Here is a 20,388-nt window from a genome sequence, read left to right as displayed (position 1 = left end):
TAATGGTCTCACTTTACTTTATAGGCCGAAAAGGTCAACAGTTAGTGATGGTACAGCGAGTGACTTGAACACACTAATGGGCTTAGATGGAGCAGCACTACTTGTGCTGCTGTGATTGATGTCATATAGGCTAAAGCTATTAGCCGCAGAGAATCCAAGCGCCTACTGGGCATCGTCCTTCAGGGTGGTCAATAGCTATTCATTCTGATATGATATTACACTGGTGTCAGTTGCTTTATATGTCAATGTCATTAATAGAAGATGGCATCCAGAAACTGGTTTGCATGTAATTAGCTAGTGGTAGGTTGTGATTCTAATCCTGGCATCGATTTAGAATCCGCACATCCTGTGACACAATTTTAGCAAAATGTTGATAAAACGTGAGGTGAGTGAAGGCAGGACAGTTTAAAAGACACAGCTTGTTTGATGAATCTAATTGATTTGTCAAACAACATAAAATACATCAGCAACAAACTGATCATGATGAGTGGTTGGATTAAGTTACAAGGAAGATAAATACTTTAATTATTTTACTCTGGTTTATCTAATTGTAAACTGATAATCAGACAAATTAAGATATTCAAAGGTTGTGAGAAGTTCGCTTGTATTCTTTGATGTATTATTGGTATTTTTAGGTTATTTTTGTGATAATTTGATATGGCAGTGGTTTAATTGTTTTGTAAAACTTAAATAGTGATTAGATTCAAGAGCTCAAAATTAGAAAGAGAATAGAGACAACTAAATATATTTGTAGAGTCGTTCGATAACCAATCTATTGCTCCACAACATTTTGGCTATGGGCATTTGACATAGCCAAATCTTAAAGCAAATTGTGACCGTTTTTTTACCAAACAATTCATCCATTGAAAAAGAATAATTGATTGATTAACTATAATACAACTAATTAAAAAAAATGCATCCCTAGTTAGTATAATTAGATGCATCAGGAACTAGGAAAAGTACATTATTATACTCCAGTCAATTAAAGTTACAGTAGCTAGATTGAATGCAGTTTAATAGAACAGCCTTCTGGGTTCTAACCTCAGGAAATATATAATGAATTTATTGAAACTTTTTCATAGTGTTCATTTTGATTTTACTCTACAATCAGTATAGGACTGGGACTACATTAGTTTCTCTTTCCTCACTGACATGTCAGGAGTATGATCAGAAAGAGCAGAGTCGCCGCACATGGCGTGCATTTGAGGATCAATAACATCTATAACAATGATGACCCAATCAGAGGAGCTTGGCAAGCGATGAGTTGGCTCAGCAAGCCCGAGCACTGAAACTGAAAGAGGGATTTCCCCCATGGGCCCTTATCAACAGGGAAACAGACCAAACATGTATCACTTATCTTCCCTTTCCACCTCCTGTTCACAGAAATATTGAACTGGAGACGGCTCTATAGATTCTCCACCCACGCGGCCTCCTCTGTGGATTGATAACACTGTTGTGTTTTCGTCCTCTTTTCGCAGAGTGAGGCGAGCTGTGATCCCACCGCAGGCTTACTCTGGGAATGTGACAATGACATGCCAAAATTGAGGATTAATGCATCTTTGAGGAGCCTCTCCAAGCCCCTATTTCAATTCCTGAGTGTGTGCCAGTGTCTGTTGAGTGAAGGGGAGACCATTCCGTAAATAAACCCACCCCCCTCCTCTATATTCCTGTAATCACAAATATACAGTATATCCATACTAGCAGACCTTTCTAAAACCAGCTGATTTATCCATGACCCAGTGTGTGCCTCTGCCAGCCATTTCAGCACAGTGATTTAGCGCTTTTGTGTGGCACCTGGCCTGTCACTGCAGCCGCTGTTTGGGTGGCAAAGTGAACTGGCACTGGTGAGGAGTACAGGGACAGACTGGTACCAGGCCAGAACAGATGGCAACTAGGTTCACTTACAACACAACACAGTGGCAGGCAGGAGGAGAGATAACACCTCTGTCTAATAATAAAAAATCCCTGGTTCCCTAGGTGAGCTCTCAGGGCCTGCAGCCTTTTTAATTACATGTGAATCCCAGTCTAAGGAGAGAGGGAGAAAGGGAGAGAGATGTGACGGGGTAGAGATGTTGTTAAACCCTCAGCTCTGTTTTTTTTATCCTTGACAGAATGGTGTAGCTGACTGGTGACTCATCCTCACCATGAGGCAAGCTGGATCCATGCGCTACCTACAATGTTCAGCCTTTGATTACTCTAGACTCAAATAGATTAGCATTTTAGTTTTTCATGAGGTAACTTGTTCAGCCAAGTGGATTCGCTACTTGCGGTTGAATTCCCGCTGCAAAATGATGTCGTCACCTATTTGGGCCAAAGGGAGACTCGACACGGGAACACAAAGTTCCTGGCTCATTCCTGTTTTTATACTGCCATTATTTAAGATAGATTCATGTTGCTGTTTGGATAAACCTCCAATGGAATGTAATGACCTTGGCTTCCTTCCATTTCCCTCCATCTGGTTCATTTTTACAGTAAAATTTACAGTGGGGACCACTGGTCTCAGACATTCGTATCCCCCTGAAGGAACAAACGTACAACATCTTACTATAATGTGAGGGATCTCCAGTGTACTGTCCTGTTTCAAAACTGTCGATCCCATCTACTTCAATGCACGTGTTCCTGGGGGATTAAAGAAGTACAGTGGTACACTTCTGGTTTTGACACGTGAACTGTTAAATATTAACACATTTTAAAGAAACAGGGCTCTGTAGCAGCGAGCCAGGGCTGGGACTTATCATCATATGTTATGACATTGATCACGATAATGGAACGTTCACACCAATGGCAATAACCCCTTAATCTCCATTTCACAATTATGTTTACTAAGTCGAGCTTCACCAAACTTTGAAGAAACAGGTGAATCAGCTCTTTGTGCAGCATTGGGGATGTGGCTTCAGGACTCACCAAGTCAGCAGCTACTGCAGGCCACTTTTGTTGTGAAGCTGCATATTTAGAATGGGCTCTGTACCAGCAAAAAACAAAGTCAGGAAGAAAGAGAAAGAGATCAGTTCATATATAAGTCAGTGTAATGACAGTAAAAATTTAAAATGTAAAGTTAGAAAATGTATAAATTCAGAAATCCTTGTAACTTTAAGATTTTTTTTACGTTACACATATTTCGAATACATAAAAAAGATAAAATAGGTCAAAATTCTTAAATAAAATGTCTAAAAAACACAACTAGATCTTTGCTATTAAGTTGACTTTTGCTTTTGGCAGTTTTTAAACAATGTTCAAAGCCAGAGAAATCTCTAATTTTATATAAGGTAGCAGGGCGTTTCATTTTGGTTGCCTTTTAGTTGCATTGTATAGGTTTTGCCTATGGCTTTGCCCGTCTCTGCTATAATGTTACAGGCAAATAATGTATGAGGAACAAAAAACATGCTGTTAGCTGGTCCTTCCAATGTTTGGACTGGTCACTCATACTGGATCACGATAATTAATCTCTGTCTGCTGCGTATCACAATTAAAATTAATTACTTGACCTCATCCCTGAACATGATTTGCGCTTGAGTTGCGTTGTTTTGATTGAGAAGCCCCTGACGGCCAAAGTTGCATATTGTATGTTGAAACGACAACATACAACATGTTCACAAAACCTTGCTCCCTCTTCAAACCCCGAAATAGGGCACCCTGTTGTTGTTGCCTGTTACAGTAAAGTTTCAAAGTCTCCTTTGTGTCTGAACAGGATGAATCTTTGTGAATCATACTTGTCTAGCCGGGAGTGACTGAATGGCATGGGTGAAAGTCTCTCAGGGAAAGTGGGTGACTGGCTGTTTGTTTGCTTTGACTATCTCCCAACCTTCTGAGTAGGGACTGTAGGTAAAAGTGGGTCAGGAGCAAACTCAGCAAACATGTCCTTGGTGTTTTTGACTTTTTGCGGAGTGTCTTTGTTGTCGTGTCTGTGCGTGTGTGGGAAGGACAGAAGGTGGAATTTGGTCCAGGTGAGAGGAGGGGTCACAACTGGTTTTTGATCCATTACAGAAGCATGAGATTGAGGTGTGTCTTGTCAGTTGTAGCACATTTTGCAGCCTCAGGGTTGTGTGAGAACCTGGTGAGAACAGGCTGACCTGAGATAAGTCCACTGGGTACCTACCTACATGTTTTTTTTCTAATTAAATACATTATATTTCCTGTCTTCAGTCTTTTTACACCTCACCCAATCTAGATCCCAGTGATAGTTATCTAATATTAAAAAGCCCAGCCAAATTAAATATGTATTTACTTTGTATGAGGCGTATGTAAATATGTTTCTTGTTTTATTTAATAACGAACAGATGGCACTAAGTTACTCTGCGTGTAACTTTTTAATACATTATGTGGCAGCTTGTTCAAACAGGGCTTACTGAGGACACTTCACTGCATTTCTTATTCTTATTCTTATTCTTCATCTATGACTCTTTCCATGAAGTATTTCCCCACAAAGCTCAAAGGAGGATTTCTTAGCACTTTGGTGCATCATCATCATTCAGAAAAATGTCATAGATTAGAAGAGAATTTGATTACTATGTTGCTCTCCTGATTTTTCACTCGCTTTCTCAGCAGTAATTGATGATTACTGAATGCTTCCTGTCATTATCATGCCTTCAGTCCAAAAGAAGAAGACACAAGTAAATATGAAATGTGAATACTGGCGGCCATGCTTTTCATGCCCAGTTGTTACAGCTTGTCAGGAAGGTGTGCTCGCATTCTGTTTTAGTCATGCCACTAATCATTTTTTGTTCTCACCCCCTTCTCTTGTTCTTTGTCGTTTCCACAGGCTCTGCAGTCTCACACTGAAAAAGCTGGTTGTCCTCAAAGAACTGGATAAAGAGCTGAACTCCCTGTCTATAGCTGTCAAAATCCAGGTGGGTGGGTTACTCTCCCACGTGTGATGGGAGCAACAAGCTCAATTGCAAAACAATTGATTGCTCCAACGTGTCATGGACTGGAGCACATAGCTCACAGTATCACAACCCTTTGTCGAGGCTGCACCCTGTTCAACACGCTCACAAAGCCTCGATGATGATAGCATATGCTGCTAATCCTGCCGAGTGATAAAAAACCTCCTTAGCTGCACAGGAAGCTGCGATGAGTCACATCCACTCAGGTGCTTTAAATGGCAGACTATTATTACTATTCTAAGCACAGCATTAGCTCCTTAAGATGGATTGTGCATCTTACAATGACTGCTAATAGATTTTTTGCTATTACAGTTACTGACATTTTAAATCCTTCCAATATTGCAATATATTGATGTTACAAATTCTGAATGATTAATAGCGAAAAGCAGCAGTTGGCTGGATTAATGGGAAAATAAATTACAGCAAATATCTGCATTGGTACATGATTTAACATTGACTGTTCTGCTCACTACACAAACTAACATGCTTTTGTAATGTTGTGCTTGAATAAAAAAGGTCACAGCAATAGAGTTCAAACTTACTCCATCTGTACTGTGGAGTTACCTTATGTCACTGATCACAGATGACTTGAGGTCAGTTGAGTTACATCCCTGCTGTCACAGTAGCAACACGTTCCTGTGCAACGATCACAACATCCTTTACATCAGCGGCATTCTGTCACACACTGCTCGACCACTAAACCTAAAAATAGACACTAATTAGATACTGAAATGGATTTGATGTATCTCTTTACATCTCAGAACAGTTTTCTGAAAGAGTAAAGCATAATTCAGTTTTTTGTTTAAAAAAAAAAAATTAAAATTATATTGATATTTTAGTAATTTTCAAATGACATAAACATCATGGAAACTAATACTTCTTGTGTTGATCTAAGATAGTGTATGTACTGCAAGTTCCTTGACTAGACTGATGTGGAGTGGCAGCGTGTTGGAATGCCTTTAGTCCACTGACAGGTTCCAGTTTTAAAACACGCAATCAGCAGTAAGTGTAGTAGTGGTTGTAAAGATGCTGGTCACATGTTTCTGGAACAGAACAAAAACCAGAGTATCTTGTAGATGCTTAAATAATCTGCTTCTGTAAGACTACAGCGCTGGTGTGTGTGTAGTATACACATCATACAGTTGATGAGGGTCTAATGTGTAGAGAATAGAACCAGAAGTATCTCGTCACAACTAGTGTGTTTGTTGTTGTATAAATAAAGGAACCAAATATCTTAGGTTGCAGACCGGGAAGCCACCTTTTTTATTCTCACGCCTCAACAAATTATAATTTTTCTGCTCTACTCTCAATACTGTCCCAAGCATTATGAAATGTAATTGGACCTTTATGCAATAGCTCTGCTCTCTATAAGGATATGAAGGAGCCAAATAGTAGGAAAATAAAATTAACAATGAACGTACAATTCGTTTGACACAAGCAGGAGAAAATTACTAGGATTAATGATATTGTTTATTTAGATATGGATTCTCTCTTAGAGCGGATGCTGTGGAGAGACCTGTATACAATATATCCTAATCATATATAATATATTATTTTTAAATCATGATTTGAAGCATCTGACATTACAAGTAATTAATGTCTCTGGAGCAGCAAAATAAATCCTCATATGAATAGAGTCACTGTTTTAATAATCTGTCAGTGGAATCAAAATGTCAGTTAAATAAATAATAGTCCTGGCATCAAAATTCTAAGTGAAGTTTAGAGAGAATGAAGAACACAGTAATTAGTCAGGGTCAGTCCTTTCTCTTGTCTATGGAGGGGCTGCTTTGCCTTCTCCATAGCAAGTGTTTTTGTGTGGCATGCAATGCAGCCTCGCTCACAGAATCAGAAATAAAGGTGTTTTCTGATAAAGCTGCCTGAAATAACGGCTGTTATCTTCTTCAGAGGTAGATAAAGGCCCTGTCACTTTATGTGGAAATAGGGTAATAAAGTTCAGCTGGATTTCAATGAGTGGATGATGTTTTGGCCAGTACTTTATGGAAAGCTCTGCTATAGTGGGCGAATCTATCTAAAGGGAAACAAATATCCCCCCCCTTCTCTTTTTTTTTTACCATCATCCTGAAAGAGAAAGCAACCAACCAAGTGTGGCTTTATCCATGAGCTACGTTGTCTCCGGAGCGTGAAATCTCCGCCTGGAGGACAGACGAGCAAGGCTCTGTTCGCCACAGCTCCGGAACTGGAGCATTAAATGCAATTTCCAGCAGGTTTGCTTAGGGAGAACAGAGACGCTGAGGGATGAACAGACACTTGGAGAAGATGACAGAGGAATAAGTGGGTTTGTTTTCAGACGGAGACTTACAAAGACACCATGTCAACAGCCCCCTTTTCTGCATACAGTTTCCGTCTCTCTTCTCTCTCTGAGTCTCATCAGGTTAAGTGGCCTACATGCACACAATCCCTGTAATGGCTAATCATTTGGATGGTCTCCCTAAGTCAAAGCGGTGGGGATGATGAGATTGCATTTTAGTCTAGAGGACACTCTGTGTCCTTCTGTCTCTCACCCTGGAGACTGCAGGGTCACTTAAAGTAGTTCAGGCCTCCGAACACAAACCTGCTTCCTTCTCTGCACATTTGATTGCAATGTGGTTTCCTCTTGCACCTGCATTACGTGATTGTATGTTTTGCGTCCTGTCTCTTCAGTGTGCTGCTGCCTGAGGTTGTAGCCAGATATTGATATCAACTGGATTATTGTTGGAAAGCCGCTGTCTAAAGCATTTCTATTTGCAATCCATTCAGAAAATGATTGTTGACAATTGTGTGTGTGGGTGTGGGTGGGTGTGTACTTGTTCAAATTGAGCCTACGACATACGGAGTGAGGACATTGGCTGTTGCTCACTTTCCGACCCACTTTGAATGGGCTGTTTCAAGGTTAGGACTTGGTTTTAGGATTAATATTTGGGTTAGGGTTATGCATTTAGTTTTGATCGTGAAGGTTGTAAGGGCTAGGAAATGCATTATGCCAATAAGTGCCCTCACTAACATAGATGTGTGTGTGTGTTTTGGGTGAAAGCAGAAGCCTTTAAAACTGCTTTCACACACTTTCCACGTTTCACCTTGTACTGACCCTAAATCTCTTCCGGCCTCTATTGTAAACAGGGGTGCCAATTGAGACAATTAAACATGTTTTTAAAAAGTAATTTTGAGAAGAAGTGTGAAGTTTAAGTTGTTTTGCCACAAGCTTGTTGAGCTTGGTCGAGTAAAGGGGTTGTAACATACCCCATCTTGCCCCAGAAAGACAGTAGAGAAACTTGTAGCTGGGGAGAAAGGGCAAGAGAACAAAAAAGGGGGGGATTGGGGGTTAGGCAGCTAAGGACATTCAGTACAGCTTTCCCTGCCAAGGCTCTGTATTGTTGATGCATGTCAGGCAGTTTGAAAGTGCCCGGCTTTTGTGCCTTGATTCATTGTACCAGCCACACAGCATGAGAAAAGACTACATACCAGGTCTCTTTGTGGACCTCAAGTTAGTCGCAAGGTCAGGCCGAGTTTTGCGTTTTCCTCGCTTATAAAACTTGTTATGCAACTACCTTCAGGGTACTGTCAGCATTTCCCTCTCTGCAGCATATTGAACCAATAGACTGGATAGATAACTGCTTATTACAGCCGAGTGCTTTAAAAGTGTCAGCAAAGCCAAAAATTCTGTTTTATATATGTTCCCTTAACTTCTTCAAAGCGTTATTTCATGCAAAGTCCATGCATCTTTAAATGATTGACATTGAAGTATATTTTCTTTTTAAATCAAGTCAATCTGGTTTAAACACAGTGCTGTGTATGGCATGCTTGTATTTGTAAAACTCAAGGGTCCAGCTAGAAAGAGTTGGCTACATTTAGGGAAAATGCAACCGATACATATCAAAACGGGTGTTGTACCATTCATATGGTCCGAATGTAATGATTGGCCGTGTGGATTTTTCCTCAGACTTTATTTATTGATGCCTAATGGGACATGAGGTTGATTTCAACACTGCTATCGTCCTTGTATGCATTGACATTGAGATATTAGTACTATACAATAAGACGAGTAAGTTATGTGACACGCATGTGAAGCATCACTGCCTTCTTGAAGAAAGCTAACCCCGTACTAGTATCTTGTGATGATTCCTCAGCACACACCCAACCATTTAATTTGGTATCCCGTTACATGTTTTAGCAGCTCTGATGACATTAGGATCCAGTGTCGTGGCCACTGCATCGGACCATGAAAGAGTGTCTCTCCAGGGTATCCGGCCAGATACAGGATGTCATTACCGCTCTGTGCTGCTCACCAAGTCTTACTTAATACGAATGGCAAGTTTAGCAGACACCTGAACTAAGCTCAGAGGACGAATGACATTTTTACAGCCGTTGATGAGTTGCCAAACATATTACACAACAGCTGCCTCTCTTCAGTGCTCACAGCTTGACATAAAACTGTTAACCAGAGACTTCACAAGCTGTGTTTGTTCTCAAGTTCTCACGTTCACACTTTCTTTCAGTTTTACCCGTTCCCTGATTGCTTGTTTCAAAATTATAAAAGAAGCCTGATGAGGGATTAATCTTCAACTCGACAAGGAACATGATCAACTCTAATCGAAGGCAAGAAAGGGTTAGGATTATAAACATGCTGTGAGGCCGGGGCAGGTTCTCTGAGGACACACTGACTGTCTGTGCCCCTACTTTTGAGACTACTTTTAAGACTAAGAGACTGCTACAACTCATGGCATTTAAATCCCTGCGCAGTGTGGCTGCAACAGCTTTGTGTCAGCTCCCAGAATTAGCTTAGCTGATGAGTTTTTCTCATCCACAGTAGCATGTGTAATATTATATATTAGATATTAAAACTAAATTTGGTTTAATCAATACAGAATCTAGCAGTAGTTTGGAGCTTTAAGGTTAAGAAGAGAATAATCCCAGTTCTGGATATAGATAGATAGATAGATGGATACTTTATTAATCCCGTGGGAAATTTAGATCAATTTGTGTCCAGTAGGAAAGTGTTCTTGTTCTGCTGGAGTGGATAGTACAATAAAATATATATATATAAAAACAGCAGAAATATATATAAGAATATGTAGTGGTAAAGTCTGTGCATGGGGCTAAAATAGCCAGTAAAGGGATGGACAGCGGGTTGGTATATAATAATGAGTTGAGATGAGAAGAGTAGAGGATATGATCCTGAACAAGTCCATTGGACCTCTTCAGTTGGTCTAGTAACACTCTTCTTTAGAAAGCTGTGAAGGAGTAGAGGACTGTTTGTTCTGGGCAGCCTCAAGGTGTGAATCTTCATAAATGTGTGAATGTGAAGCAGGCTGGTACTAAAATAAGGCTTGCACGCTAGACCACTGTCGTCTGGATAGATACAGGCTTAAGAAGCAACCTTATATGTGACATACATGGGGATTGGTATTTATTCCGAAGTAAGCACATGGACTTGAATTGATTTGTTTGAATAATTTCACACAAAATTGAACTAAAACCTTAAAATTCCCTGGAGAAAAATGATTCAAGATGTTGTAAATGATATTGTGAAATCTTTTATGGGTGGGAATTCATTTGAAATAGACTGGTTCACATTGACAGTGTTGTTGAGGAACGAACATATAATTTAAGATTTTAGCTAATTTAAGACTATGTTAGCTATTTCAACTTTAGCTGAAAGTCATTTAACCTGTAATAACTTTGCTAAACACTTTATGTAAGCTAACTTGCTAAGTTAAAAGTTGCTACAGATTATTGATCAGAACGTTACATTTCTCCTAGCCAAAAGGCCAAAATACCACTCTGATTAATTGATATTCATATTGTCACACAATGTGGTTGTGCAATTTAAACATTCAAAATGGCTTAAAAAAATATCAGCTACACATATAGGGTTCCAGGCAACAAATCTAGTTGAAGCTAAATACTCACTTTTCAAGAATTGATAATTAATGTTTAACCCCATGACAAAATACAATATATTTTAGTATATATTATTCTCTCCTCGCCTGTGCAAGTATTTTCCCTAGCAAACACATTTCTGACTAGTTTGTGATTGGAAAGATTAGATGTGACATTCTCCCCATTCTCAACAGCGGTATGCTCTGAACATTTATTACAATCAAGGTGCATCACATATCCATGAATCTACTAGATTCATCCTGTTGCCTGTTTTCCTTATCAGCGGTTTGCACTGTACAATTTATGTTTCATGGTCTACAGCGATACTACTGATTTTCCCTTGACTTTGTTTTTCAATTTCATATTTCTCTCTGTTGTTTACATAGTGTATGTGTACATTAATAAACAACCATGTATGTGCAGTTGTCATGGCTGATTTGTGTGTGTGAATCGTTTGGTCACCGTTTTCCTTTTTTCACTGGCTCTCTCTTCCTGCTCTACTAGAATTGAACAGAAATAAAAGAACCAATTTTGAGTCCACTCTCAGAGCTTTAATTTGCTCCCTCAAAACAAACAAATTTGGTTGTTTTCATTCCAGAACAGTTGTACGTCAAATTTAGACTTGCAAGTAAAACAAAGCTGGTTGTGCCTTTTGTGTTATTTTTCATGTGTAGCGTTTATAATTCTTTCTTTCAATGAAACTTTACTTTGTCTTTCAGGGTTCAAAGCGTCTCCTCAGATCGAATGAGTACATCCTCCCTCCCAACGGACTGATGGAGACTGATCTGGAGCTCACATTCTCACTACAGGCAAGGCCTCTGACATTATACTGTGAATTCTCACACTGATACAGCACTTACTTGACGGACAGGATTATTTTCTATTTGCAACATTTTTAGGTTCAAAATCTTCAGACATGGGTATTTACAATAACTTGAATAGATTATGTCAGACTTTTTTATTTAAAATCTGCCTGTACGACTAATGTGCCTGTTATTTGTGATTAGAGGAGGCTTTAACTCTTGTTTTGAGCGGACAGGAAATGGCTTTGTTGTTTCTGTTGTCGATTACGATGGTTTTCCAACGGACTCATCCTCGTAGCTATTTGTGTCACCAGTTGTCCCGCTCAAACCAATGCATTGCTACTTTCAGCAGCTGCCCTCCCTGCAGCTCAACTAGCTCTTTAGCTTTGTCACTGGCGCGCATGAATCCTGGGATGAGTTTGCCAGAGATGCCTGTCAGATCCTTTGTTTTCCTGGAATGCAATGACGCATTTGTTGGCCGCATTCGAACAATTGCTCAAAATGGGCCAGCCTTGTCCTCAAGTGCTGCCTCAGAAGGATCCAGCCCCTGAATTGAGATAGCTATAGTGATCAAGCTGTGGAAAAACAGAAAATGATACCTGGAAATGAGTTGACTGCCGCCTTGAAAGAGCAAGGGCAGGATACAATATTAAAACTGCACCAGTGACCTTCAAACATCATGTGAAACTTGATCTTAAAAAGCCTTTGTCATGTTAATATTATAGACCAAGAAAGCAAGAGAAGTCAATGTGAAGATCGAGTTGTGGGAGTCAGAGACACTGACTCCAGAGGAAACAGATGAGATGATGAGAAAAGCAAATGTGTGGATGAAATACTTAAAGTCTCAGACAGAAATTCAGTTCTGAAATTAGGTATTTTTACTGCAATTAAATTTTGGGAAACATTTTGGATACTTTACTGTTGCAAAAAGAACTGACGGTGTGAGCAAGCTAAATGTCAAATGCATTGTAAGAAGTACACTGGCGGCTGAAACATTGAAAATGTCTGATGGCAATAATATGGCCTGGCCACACTCTATGGTACATTATAGTCTGCAATTACCAGTTGATGCAACGAACCCCATTAAGTCCCTCACTGAGAAAATACTTCTGGTAATTAAAAGGATCAGGAAACTCAATCACACTCAAAAAGCTGAGGAAGTCTTGAAAGACAGTGGCGTCAGCTTCAATGTTCTTTATGATGTGATGTCAGGAAGGGTGACTTCATAAATAACAGCAGTAAATACATGGTCTTTTGATTATTTATGTTTTTGTTAAAGAAAAGTCTTAAGAGGAAATAGAAGTTGAATAAAACAAACTCAATTTGGTGAGATAAGTGCATGTGTGTTTCCAACTAAAGGCTGATGAATATATTGTGCAGTCCACACTGTTTATCTGACTTTATTTGTGTTCTTTTTCAGTACCCTCATTTTCTGAAGAGGGACGCCAACAGACTGCAGATCATGCTGCAGAGGAGGAAACGCTACAAGAATCGAACCATCCTGGGCTACAAAACTTTGGCTGTGGGAGTCATCAATATGGCTGAGGTACAATATGGTGGCTCGACTCGGGCGCCTCTTTCAATCATCTCATTTTTAGATTTCATTTTCAGCCATTAATTTCTCTTTGAAGAAGGTATGATTTGGCTCAGGAGCTTGTGATTGCATTCTGCGGCGCTCTGACAGTGACTGGCATGCTATTAGTGTCTTTGTAACCAGGTCTTAGTTGCCAATGAGGGGCTCTCCTGCGTTTGTCTCATTTCAAATGATTCATCCTCGTCACACATACTGCTGTGTGAGATTACGTGCCATCTGGAACTGGCTTCATATGCACTTTTCTCCAAGTAATGTATTTGGTCATGCTTTGCGTACATAATGGTATAGGAGCTTCTATAATGCCCAGTGATGATTTTTAATGTAAATGTCTGTTAAGTACTTTTTACAAGTTCTTGATCTAGTGTGTACTTAAAGTTTACGTAATACTGCTGAGCCATGCAGATGATTTTTTTAAGTGGGTCCACTTCCATTGCTTCCTAATGCCTACAGTACATTGGCCGAGACGTCTCACACAAGTGCATTAACGGGTAACACTAATGCAAAAGCCACAACACAACTGCAAACACTTAACTGTAGAAAGTGGATAAAGATAAGCTGGTTATATCACTGTCAACATCCATTGTTATTGTGTTTCCATTGTGGCTTTTGCGATTGTGTTGAAGCTTTTGTATTCGTATTTTCCCTGCACTTGTCAGCTATGTCTCACCTGTACTGTTGTCACTAATTGAAACTGTCAGCTATATTTAATTTGTGGCATTCTGTGGGTCATTCCTTCAAAACAACCCGTGTTTTACCAAAGCACAGTCGGGTATTTTTGACCAATGAGGTTTTACATAGCGAATACAGATCTCTTAAAATGTCTTGCTCTGGATTTAATATACTGGGTGTTTAAATGTTTTAGTCGCGCCCTCGCTCAGACAGATAGTAAGAGACTTGGATATAAAGGTTCGCCATTGCTTTGCTCGTGCATGTGTAAGCATGCCCTTACACGCGCAGTGTAGATCCGGTGAGTTGGACTTCTTTCCTGCACTAGCCCCAAGACAGGAACTGACTGACATCTGAAAACCAGACTAATGCATTATTGCAAGCACTCAGCTGCTGTGCTGTTTTGCTGTGGGGATCGCTGCAGTGAAACGAGCCATAGTCGTCTATGAATAAAGCTCGATTGGCCATTATTGGATGTTGTTAGGTAATTATGTTGTCATATGCTGTGCAGCAAACTCTCTTGTGCCCTCGTTGTGAATCTGCTGGGGCATTATGTGGGAGGAAGTCACTTATTGGACTTTGCATGGTGCATTCAAGTGCACCCCTGCTGGTGTTTGAGCGTACTCCCTGTACAGCAATTCATCAAGTGAAATATTAGAGCACCCCCCAGGCAGTGCTCAGAGTCAACGCCTGTCCCTCCTCATCTGATTCAGAACACTTTACCAACTGTGTCATTCTGTTTGACTGGATGACTCGGCTAATTCAGACTCTCTGAATGAGGAAGCAGTATTGTGCTAATGAAGATTTATGTGGAGATAACATAGCTTTCAGCTTGTCATCAGTTGGTAAATCTCAGTGCGTGTAAAGCAGTGACAAAAGCTGTCGTCATCTCTGTTGGATCAGTATTTTCTCAGATACATTTCTCCCATCCTGCCTCACTTCTGATGAAAGATTTGTTCCATGTGATTTCAACATGACTCTACTGAGTGATAGAAAGAAGCAGGAATTACACAAGACCTGAAGGCATCTGAGCTAAAGAGGACTTGATGCTGAGGCAGATGAAGTCCAGTTATCAGACCCTGTGTTTTTATTCATTCAGCAAAAGATAATATGATCAGTGACGACGCAGGAGAGGGATAGAATGAAACTGGTGTCTTATATAAGTTTATCTTTTTTTAATGGATTTTTAAAATCAGTGACCTCATTTCTAATCTTCCTATGTCCAGGTGATGCAACACCCGACAGACGGAGGTCAAATTCTGGGTCTCCATAGCAACGTGAAGGAGGCGCCTGTGCGCGTGGCAGAGATCAGCGTGTACTCTCTGTCCAGCCAGCCCATCGACCACGAGGACGGAAGCGTCCAAGCTGGCCGCAAGACTAAAACCTCAGGTGGGCACAGCCATATCCCGTCCCCCCTGACACGTGTTTGTTAGACAGGCCTGTACTCGTACTGCCTGGCCAGATCCTGTGTGTAATTTCAGCCGTCACCCTAGAGCCAGCCGTCCCTGCCCAGGCCTCTCTCTTCCCTCCTTGCACATGGCTTCTATTTCCCAACTGTGGACAGAATAAACTCTATTAATCCCAGGCCAACCTATTGCCAAGGATATGTTATTTTCTTCAGCTATGGTTGTAATGTCGATTTGAGAGCTGAACAGATGTAGGGCCTATTACCTTACACTGCTTTATTTCTGGGCAGGGGGGAATATTGAGCCCTGCTCTTGCTCCACGCCTTCGTCCTGCTATGCTGATCCCTCGCTGCTCTGGATGTTATTAAGGAGGCCGCTCAAACATAACAGATGAGCTCATGCACCGAGTATTAAACGAGTGTCACTCTGAGGGAAGGGGGAAGATGTTTATCTTTCACCCCTATGCAGTGTTCCTTAATAATATTCATTCCCTTCTAGGAACATAGAACAGGATGTTTCACAAGCAAAGAGGAAGTCTGAATAAGTTGTAAAAGAAAAAACGATCCATCACCTGACACACAGGGAAATCTACCTCACTGCCACTAAAATGAATCACTCAAAGAGAGCTCTACGGTCTCATTTGCATACAACACGAGTTTCATTACATTTCCCCAGCAGTCAAATTTTGCCTTTAATTATATGGTAGGAATATGTTTTACATTACTGTAAATTATATTTTGTTCATTACTCTTGCCAGGAAGGCAAGATGAAATGATGAACGACAGGAAATTGTGCAACTTTAGCCCCACCGAATACATTTAATATTTTTCATGGATTAAGTCGCAACCAATTTCTTTAACTTAGTTTGATATTTGTGTTTAATAAACAACAGACAGCATTATTTACATCATAGATAATAATACCGTCTTTTAAATAAAAACCCTTTTACCTTCCAATGGCAGTGGAAGAACAACATTTACCGAAAAAAGTGCATTTAGGGGGTTGGATTTCACTCAGAACGAATTGGTACCTTCAGGGCTTCTTTATTCCAAAAGAAAATTGAGTTTGAGTTTCAGCACTTATAAGGCTGCGACCTTCGGATTTCTACTTGTCTTTTCGTTCACCAAATAAACTGTCTCTGCTAAGCCCAAATTTTAAAAGATGTGTCTGTGGGAAACTTTCAAATTTAAATCGGTATTGCTGTAATGCTTTCTAGATGTGTATCTAATATCCTGACGTGTTTCTGTGCTTTCTCATCTCAGACCGCTCCCCAGACATGGATAATTATTCTGAGGAGGATGATGACAGCTACTCTTCAGAGCAAGAAGCCAGTGATGACGCAGCTCACGGCCAGGTCAGTGCCAGAAATGACTTGGGTGCATACAAATCTGCAATACCCAGTGAAACCAAATACATAAGAGATTCAGTGAATGAAAGGAACAAAATCCTTGTCACACAGTACGTGCTGTTGCATAGCTTTGATAGCAAGTAAGTGAAGAGATTTTTTAATTATAGTTTGATATTATACAGATATTTTATCCTCCTTGTCTGCATTTTAGGATCTTTATGACGAAGACGACGAGGTCAGGAAGCCCAAGAAGGCCCGGAGGAAAATGATCCGGACCACCTCCATGACCAGGGTTAGTTGCCTCCTCATTCGGGCCGTGTGCACTTTTTTGCTCGCCACTCATTCACTCAGAGAATAACACAAGATCTGTCTTCGCTGTCAGACAAGCTTTTAAGAGAAAGTACACTCTGTCTTCCATTTGCTCAAGCCATTAGGACGATGTGGATGAGCATGTAAATGAACACTGGGTTCACTGGACTGATTATAATGGTCTTTTACGTAGAGTCGCTGTGAATGAGTAATCCAGTGGATAGTTACTGGAGAACTGAAAAGCCTGAGCCCAGCTGTCATGCTTATTTAATCAGGACAGCCTTTCCCTTTTGGGTGGTGGTGGGGGGGTTGTTTTCATCATAACTGTATGCTTTCTGTTTCCCGTTACAGCAACCCAACTTCAAGCAGAAGTTCGTGGCCTTGCTTAAGAGGTTCAAGGTGACAGATGAGGTGAGTTGCAGAAAAGGGTAGTTGCCCTTGTTTTGATCGACACCCAGGAGATTGTGTTCAATGTCAAAGCGGCAAACAGTGTGTTGAAACTTAGAGCAGGCAGCATCCTTCCCTGTGCAGCCTCCTGGAGTTTCTCTATCCTTCTGTTATGAAGAATTCAGTGAGTCAGATCCAATACATTTCAGTTACTAAATTGCACTTGGGGGGGGGGGGGGGGGGGGAAACTAATCTGTAGTTCTAGCGTGCTCCAGTCTGCAGGAGCATTGTCTGTGAAGAAATCAGTGCCACAGCAGAGGTACAAGCGTCATTATAATGCTAGGCTGCCTTACTTCTGCGTTCATTGATGTATGATTCATACTTTTCCATTAGCTGCAATCCGTATGCAGAATCCATTAACGGCCTTATTCTCTACCAGTTAATCTAATGATAAATGTAGGCTCAGAGGCTTGTCCTATTTTAGGTTAGGGTTTTTCTTCTCGAGTGTGAATGTGAAGTGTTTCTACATAAAAGCTTCTAATCAGGTCATCGGCCGGATGTCGTACATTTGTGTGCAAATGCATCTCCCCCGCTACTTAATCTGCGTTATGCCATTATACATATAACTACTAGCAAATTGTGGAACCTATAGGCGTATTAGTTCCATTTCTTCTTCTGATGTCCAAAAGAGGTAGGTTTCCACTCTGAATGAGGACGAGCTCTACCTTTTCACTCCTCCCTCTAGGTTTATGTTTACTTTAAACAATCCGCACAAAGAGACATATTTATAAGATTTAACCTGCTGATGCCTATAGGAGCCTCGAGGCCATCAGCCTCGCTGGATGATTCTGGAAGCTCCAGGTGGCCCGGTGATCTTTTATCACATTCCCTGTCTATAATCTCTTCCTTGTGGCTGGTCAGTGTGCAGGGTTACAGCTCTATTAATACATGGCTGGGAGGAGGAGATTGCACAGACTGTGTTTATCTGCTCCCTGCCAGCTTCTGCACTTATGGAGTGGCATTAATCACCTGATTAGTCCACAAGGCCTGGCTGTGTGCAGTTTCTATGATATACATCCCCACTGTGCAGCGGGTAGATCAAGGCACATCACCTTAGCTCTCTGTTCAAGCACTCACTTACCTTCTACGTGGCCCGCTTATGGCCGAGGCAGGGATGTATTTATGGCATAGGTTGTTTTTCTGTTTGTTTTACAGCCGTCAGTTCTCTTGTTCATTCTTTAAGCTCCATTAACCCAGCTGTGAAAGTGACTAGCTAATGCACAGCACCAGTCACTCCCTACATTAATTTAATCCACGGCCATAATTACAAATCCCTGATTACAGTGTGCTGATGTGTTAATGATGTGTCTATCCTGTGTGGTAGGTCCTGGACTCTGACCCTGTAGACCAGACCCAGGAGGTGGAGGAGGATCTGGACTTACTCTACGACAGTCTTGAAGTGTACAACCAGAGCGACAGCGGGCCAGAGATGGAGGATAACGAGAGCGTCCTTAGCACACCTAAACCTAAACTCAAGTATGTCTGCACTCAACCTCTTTAGTTCTAATATATCTAATAATTCTAATGACTGAATTATTTCTGTTCTTCACATTATGATGGAGATTTAGGGCCACTTAAAGGGGTGGGGGGGTTTGAGAATAAAGTCTTATTATAAAAAGAGGTAAGTCATAATTTTAGGCTAAAGGCCTCCTGTTAAGTTATACTTCACAAATAACAAAATATGGAAAGTATTTTGCATATAAGCAACAAGTATCAGGACTTTCAGGTTAATATTTTGACTGTGTCTATTTATCCTCATAATATTATGACCTTTTTCCTCATTACATAATACCTTTACTTTGTAATGAGTTCTTTCTCATTAAATTACGACTTTATGCTAGGCATATTATGATTATTTTTCCAGTTAAATATAACGACTTTCTTCTATATTACGACTTTATTCTTCTAATATAACTTAATTATTCTCAAAATCTCAGAATTTGCACTTACAAATTGACATTTGTTGGATTTGTTTGAAAACATTGAAGAAATTGTTATTGTTTTTAAAAGCTCTGATTGATACCCCTCAATTCCTTTTTTTTGTAAAAACATTATTTCCATGCTGTTAGTTTTATTTTTTTATTCAAATCTTTCTATTTGTGTTTTTAGGCCGTTTTTTGAAGGGATGTCTCACTCCAGCTCTCAGACAGAAATTGGAAGCATACACAGCCAGAAAAGTCAGCAGAGAGAGCTGTCATGTCCTGTAAGTTGATCAGCCACTCCATCAACAGGCCTCTTTGATGCCTCTCAGCTCCACTGTTTACCCGTTAGGTTCTTCCCCCTAGATTTATGCTGAGGTTCTTTTTTGTAAACATTGTTATGTAAAGGAATGGCCCGTGGTTAGTGGTGTTTAAATATCTGGCGGTCTCCTGTGCTTATTGTGGTTCAGGGATTCCCAAGGTTCATGATACGACAGGCAAGATATTCTGAGCACGAGTGCAATGTCCCCACCCTGCAAAAGAGGACGAGTCCTTATCCTATTCACCTCTGTAGTCCTGCAGTATTTATAGGGACTGACACCAACTGACCTCTCCACCACCACCATCAACACACACACCTACACATACACATACACACATATACAAATATGCTCCCATGCCCAGGGCAAAGATTGACTGTAGCTGTCCCTGAATTCCTGCTCAGATTTATGGCCCATTGGAATCAACAAGGGCAGAGAAAGAGGGAGACGTGTTGAGTCTGATGGCGATAGAGGGAGTGCTGTTTATAAATATCTGGGAATCCATTTTAGCCTGTAATAAAACAGCCCAGAGCTCTGCACACTGCTATAGTCCTCCATTTTACCCAATAAATGTCCCAGGCTGAACTTGTAAAAAATGTCTGCGAGACAAAATGTAAAGTCTTTGAAGTGATATTGAAATGAATTAAGTAGATCATAGGAGATGCACTTAAACACTTCGTCGCGTAAACCTGAACACATAAATGTGTCATTTATACTTTGGAAGCTCATATATTAGTACACAGAGGTTGTGAAACATTTATACGATTTTAGAGATATTTATACTCTGCCGCTGTCACCAAGGTGGACTTTGTTGAG

The 20,388-nt window shown here is 40.5% G+C and overlaps 1 protein-coding gene across 2 annotated transcripts in view; it reads left to right on the top strand.

Annotated features, from left to right (window-relative positions):
* The window catches only part of zmp:0000000755 (phosphofurin acidic cluster sorting protein 2), a 47,877-nt gene that overhangs the window by 14,987 nt on the left and 12,502 nt on the right, over positions 1-20,388 (top strand). For both annotated transcript variants that reach the window (XM_053436300.1, XM_053436299.1), the window contains exons 2-10: positions 4,760-4,847; positions 11,480-11,569; positions 12,984-13,109; positions 15,050-15,212; positions 16,492-16,583; positions 16,789-16,869; positions 17,238-17,297; positions 18,658-18,809; positions 19,443-19,536. In XM_053436300.1, the coding sequence (XP_053292275.1) occupies positions 4,760-4,847; positions 11,480-11,569; positions 12,984-13,109; positions 15,050-15,212; positions 16,492-16,583; positions 16,789-16,869; positions 17,238-17,297; positions 18,658-18,809; positions 19,443-19,536 (946 nt within the window). The remainder of the gene's footprint in view (positions 1-4,759; positions 4,848-11,479; positions 11,570-12,983; positions 13,110-15,049; positions 15,213-16,491; positions 16,584-16,788; positions 16,870-17,237; positions 17,298-18,657; positions 18,810-19,442; positions 19,537-20,388) is intronic.

This window comes from Pleuronectes platessa, chromosome 12 (genome assembly GCF_947347685.1).
Source record: "Pleuronectes platessa chromosome 12, fPlePla1.1, whole genome shotgun sequence".
Lineage (NCBI taxonomy): Eukaryota > Metazoa > Chordata > Actinopteri > Pleuronectiformes > Pleuronectidae > Pleuronectes > Pleuronectes platessa.
This window is presented reverse-complemented; position numbering and strand designations above follow the sequence as displayed.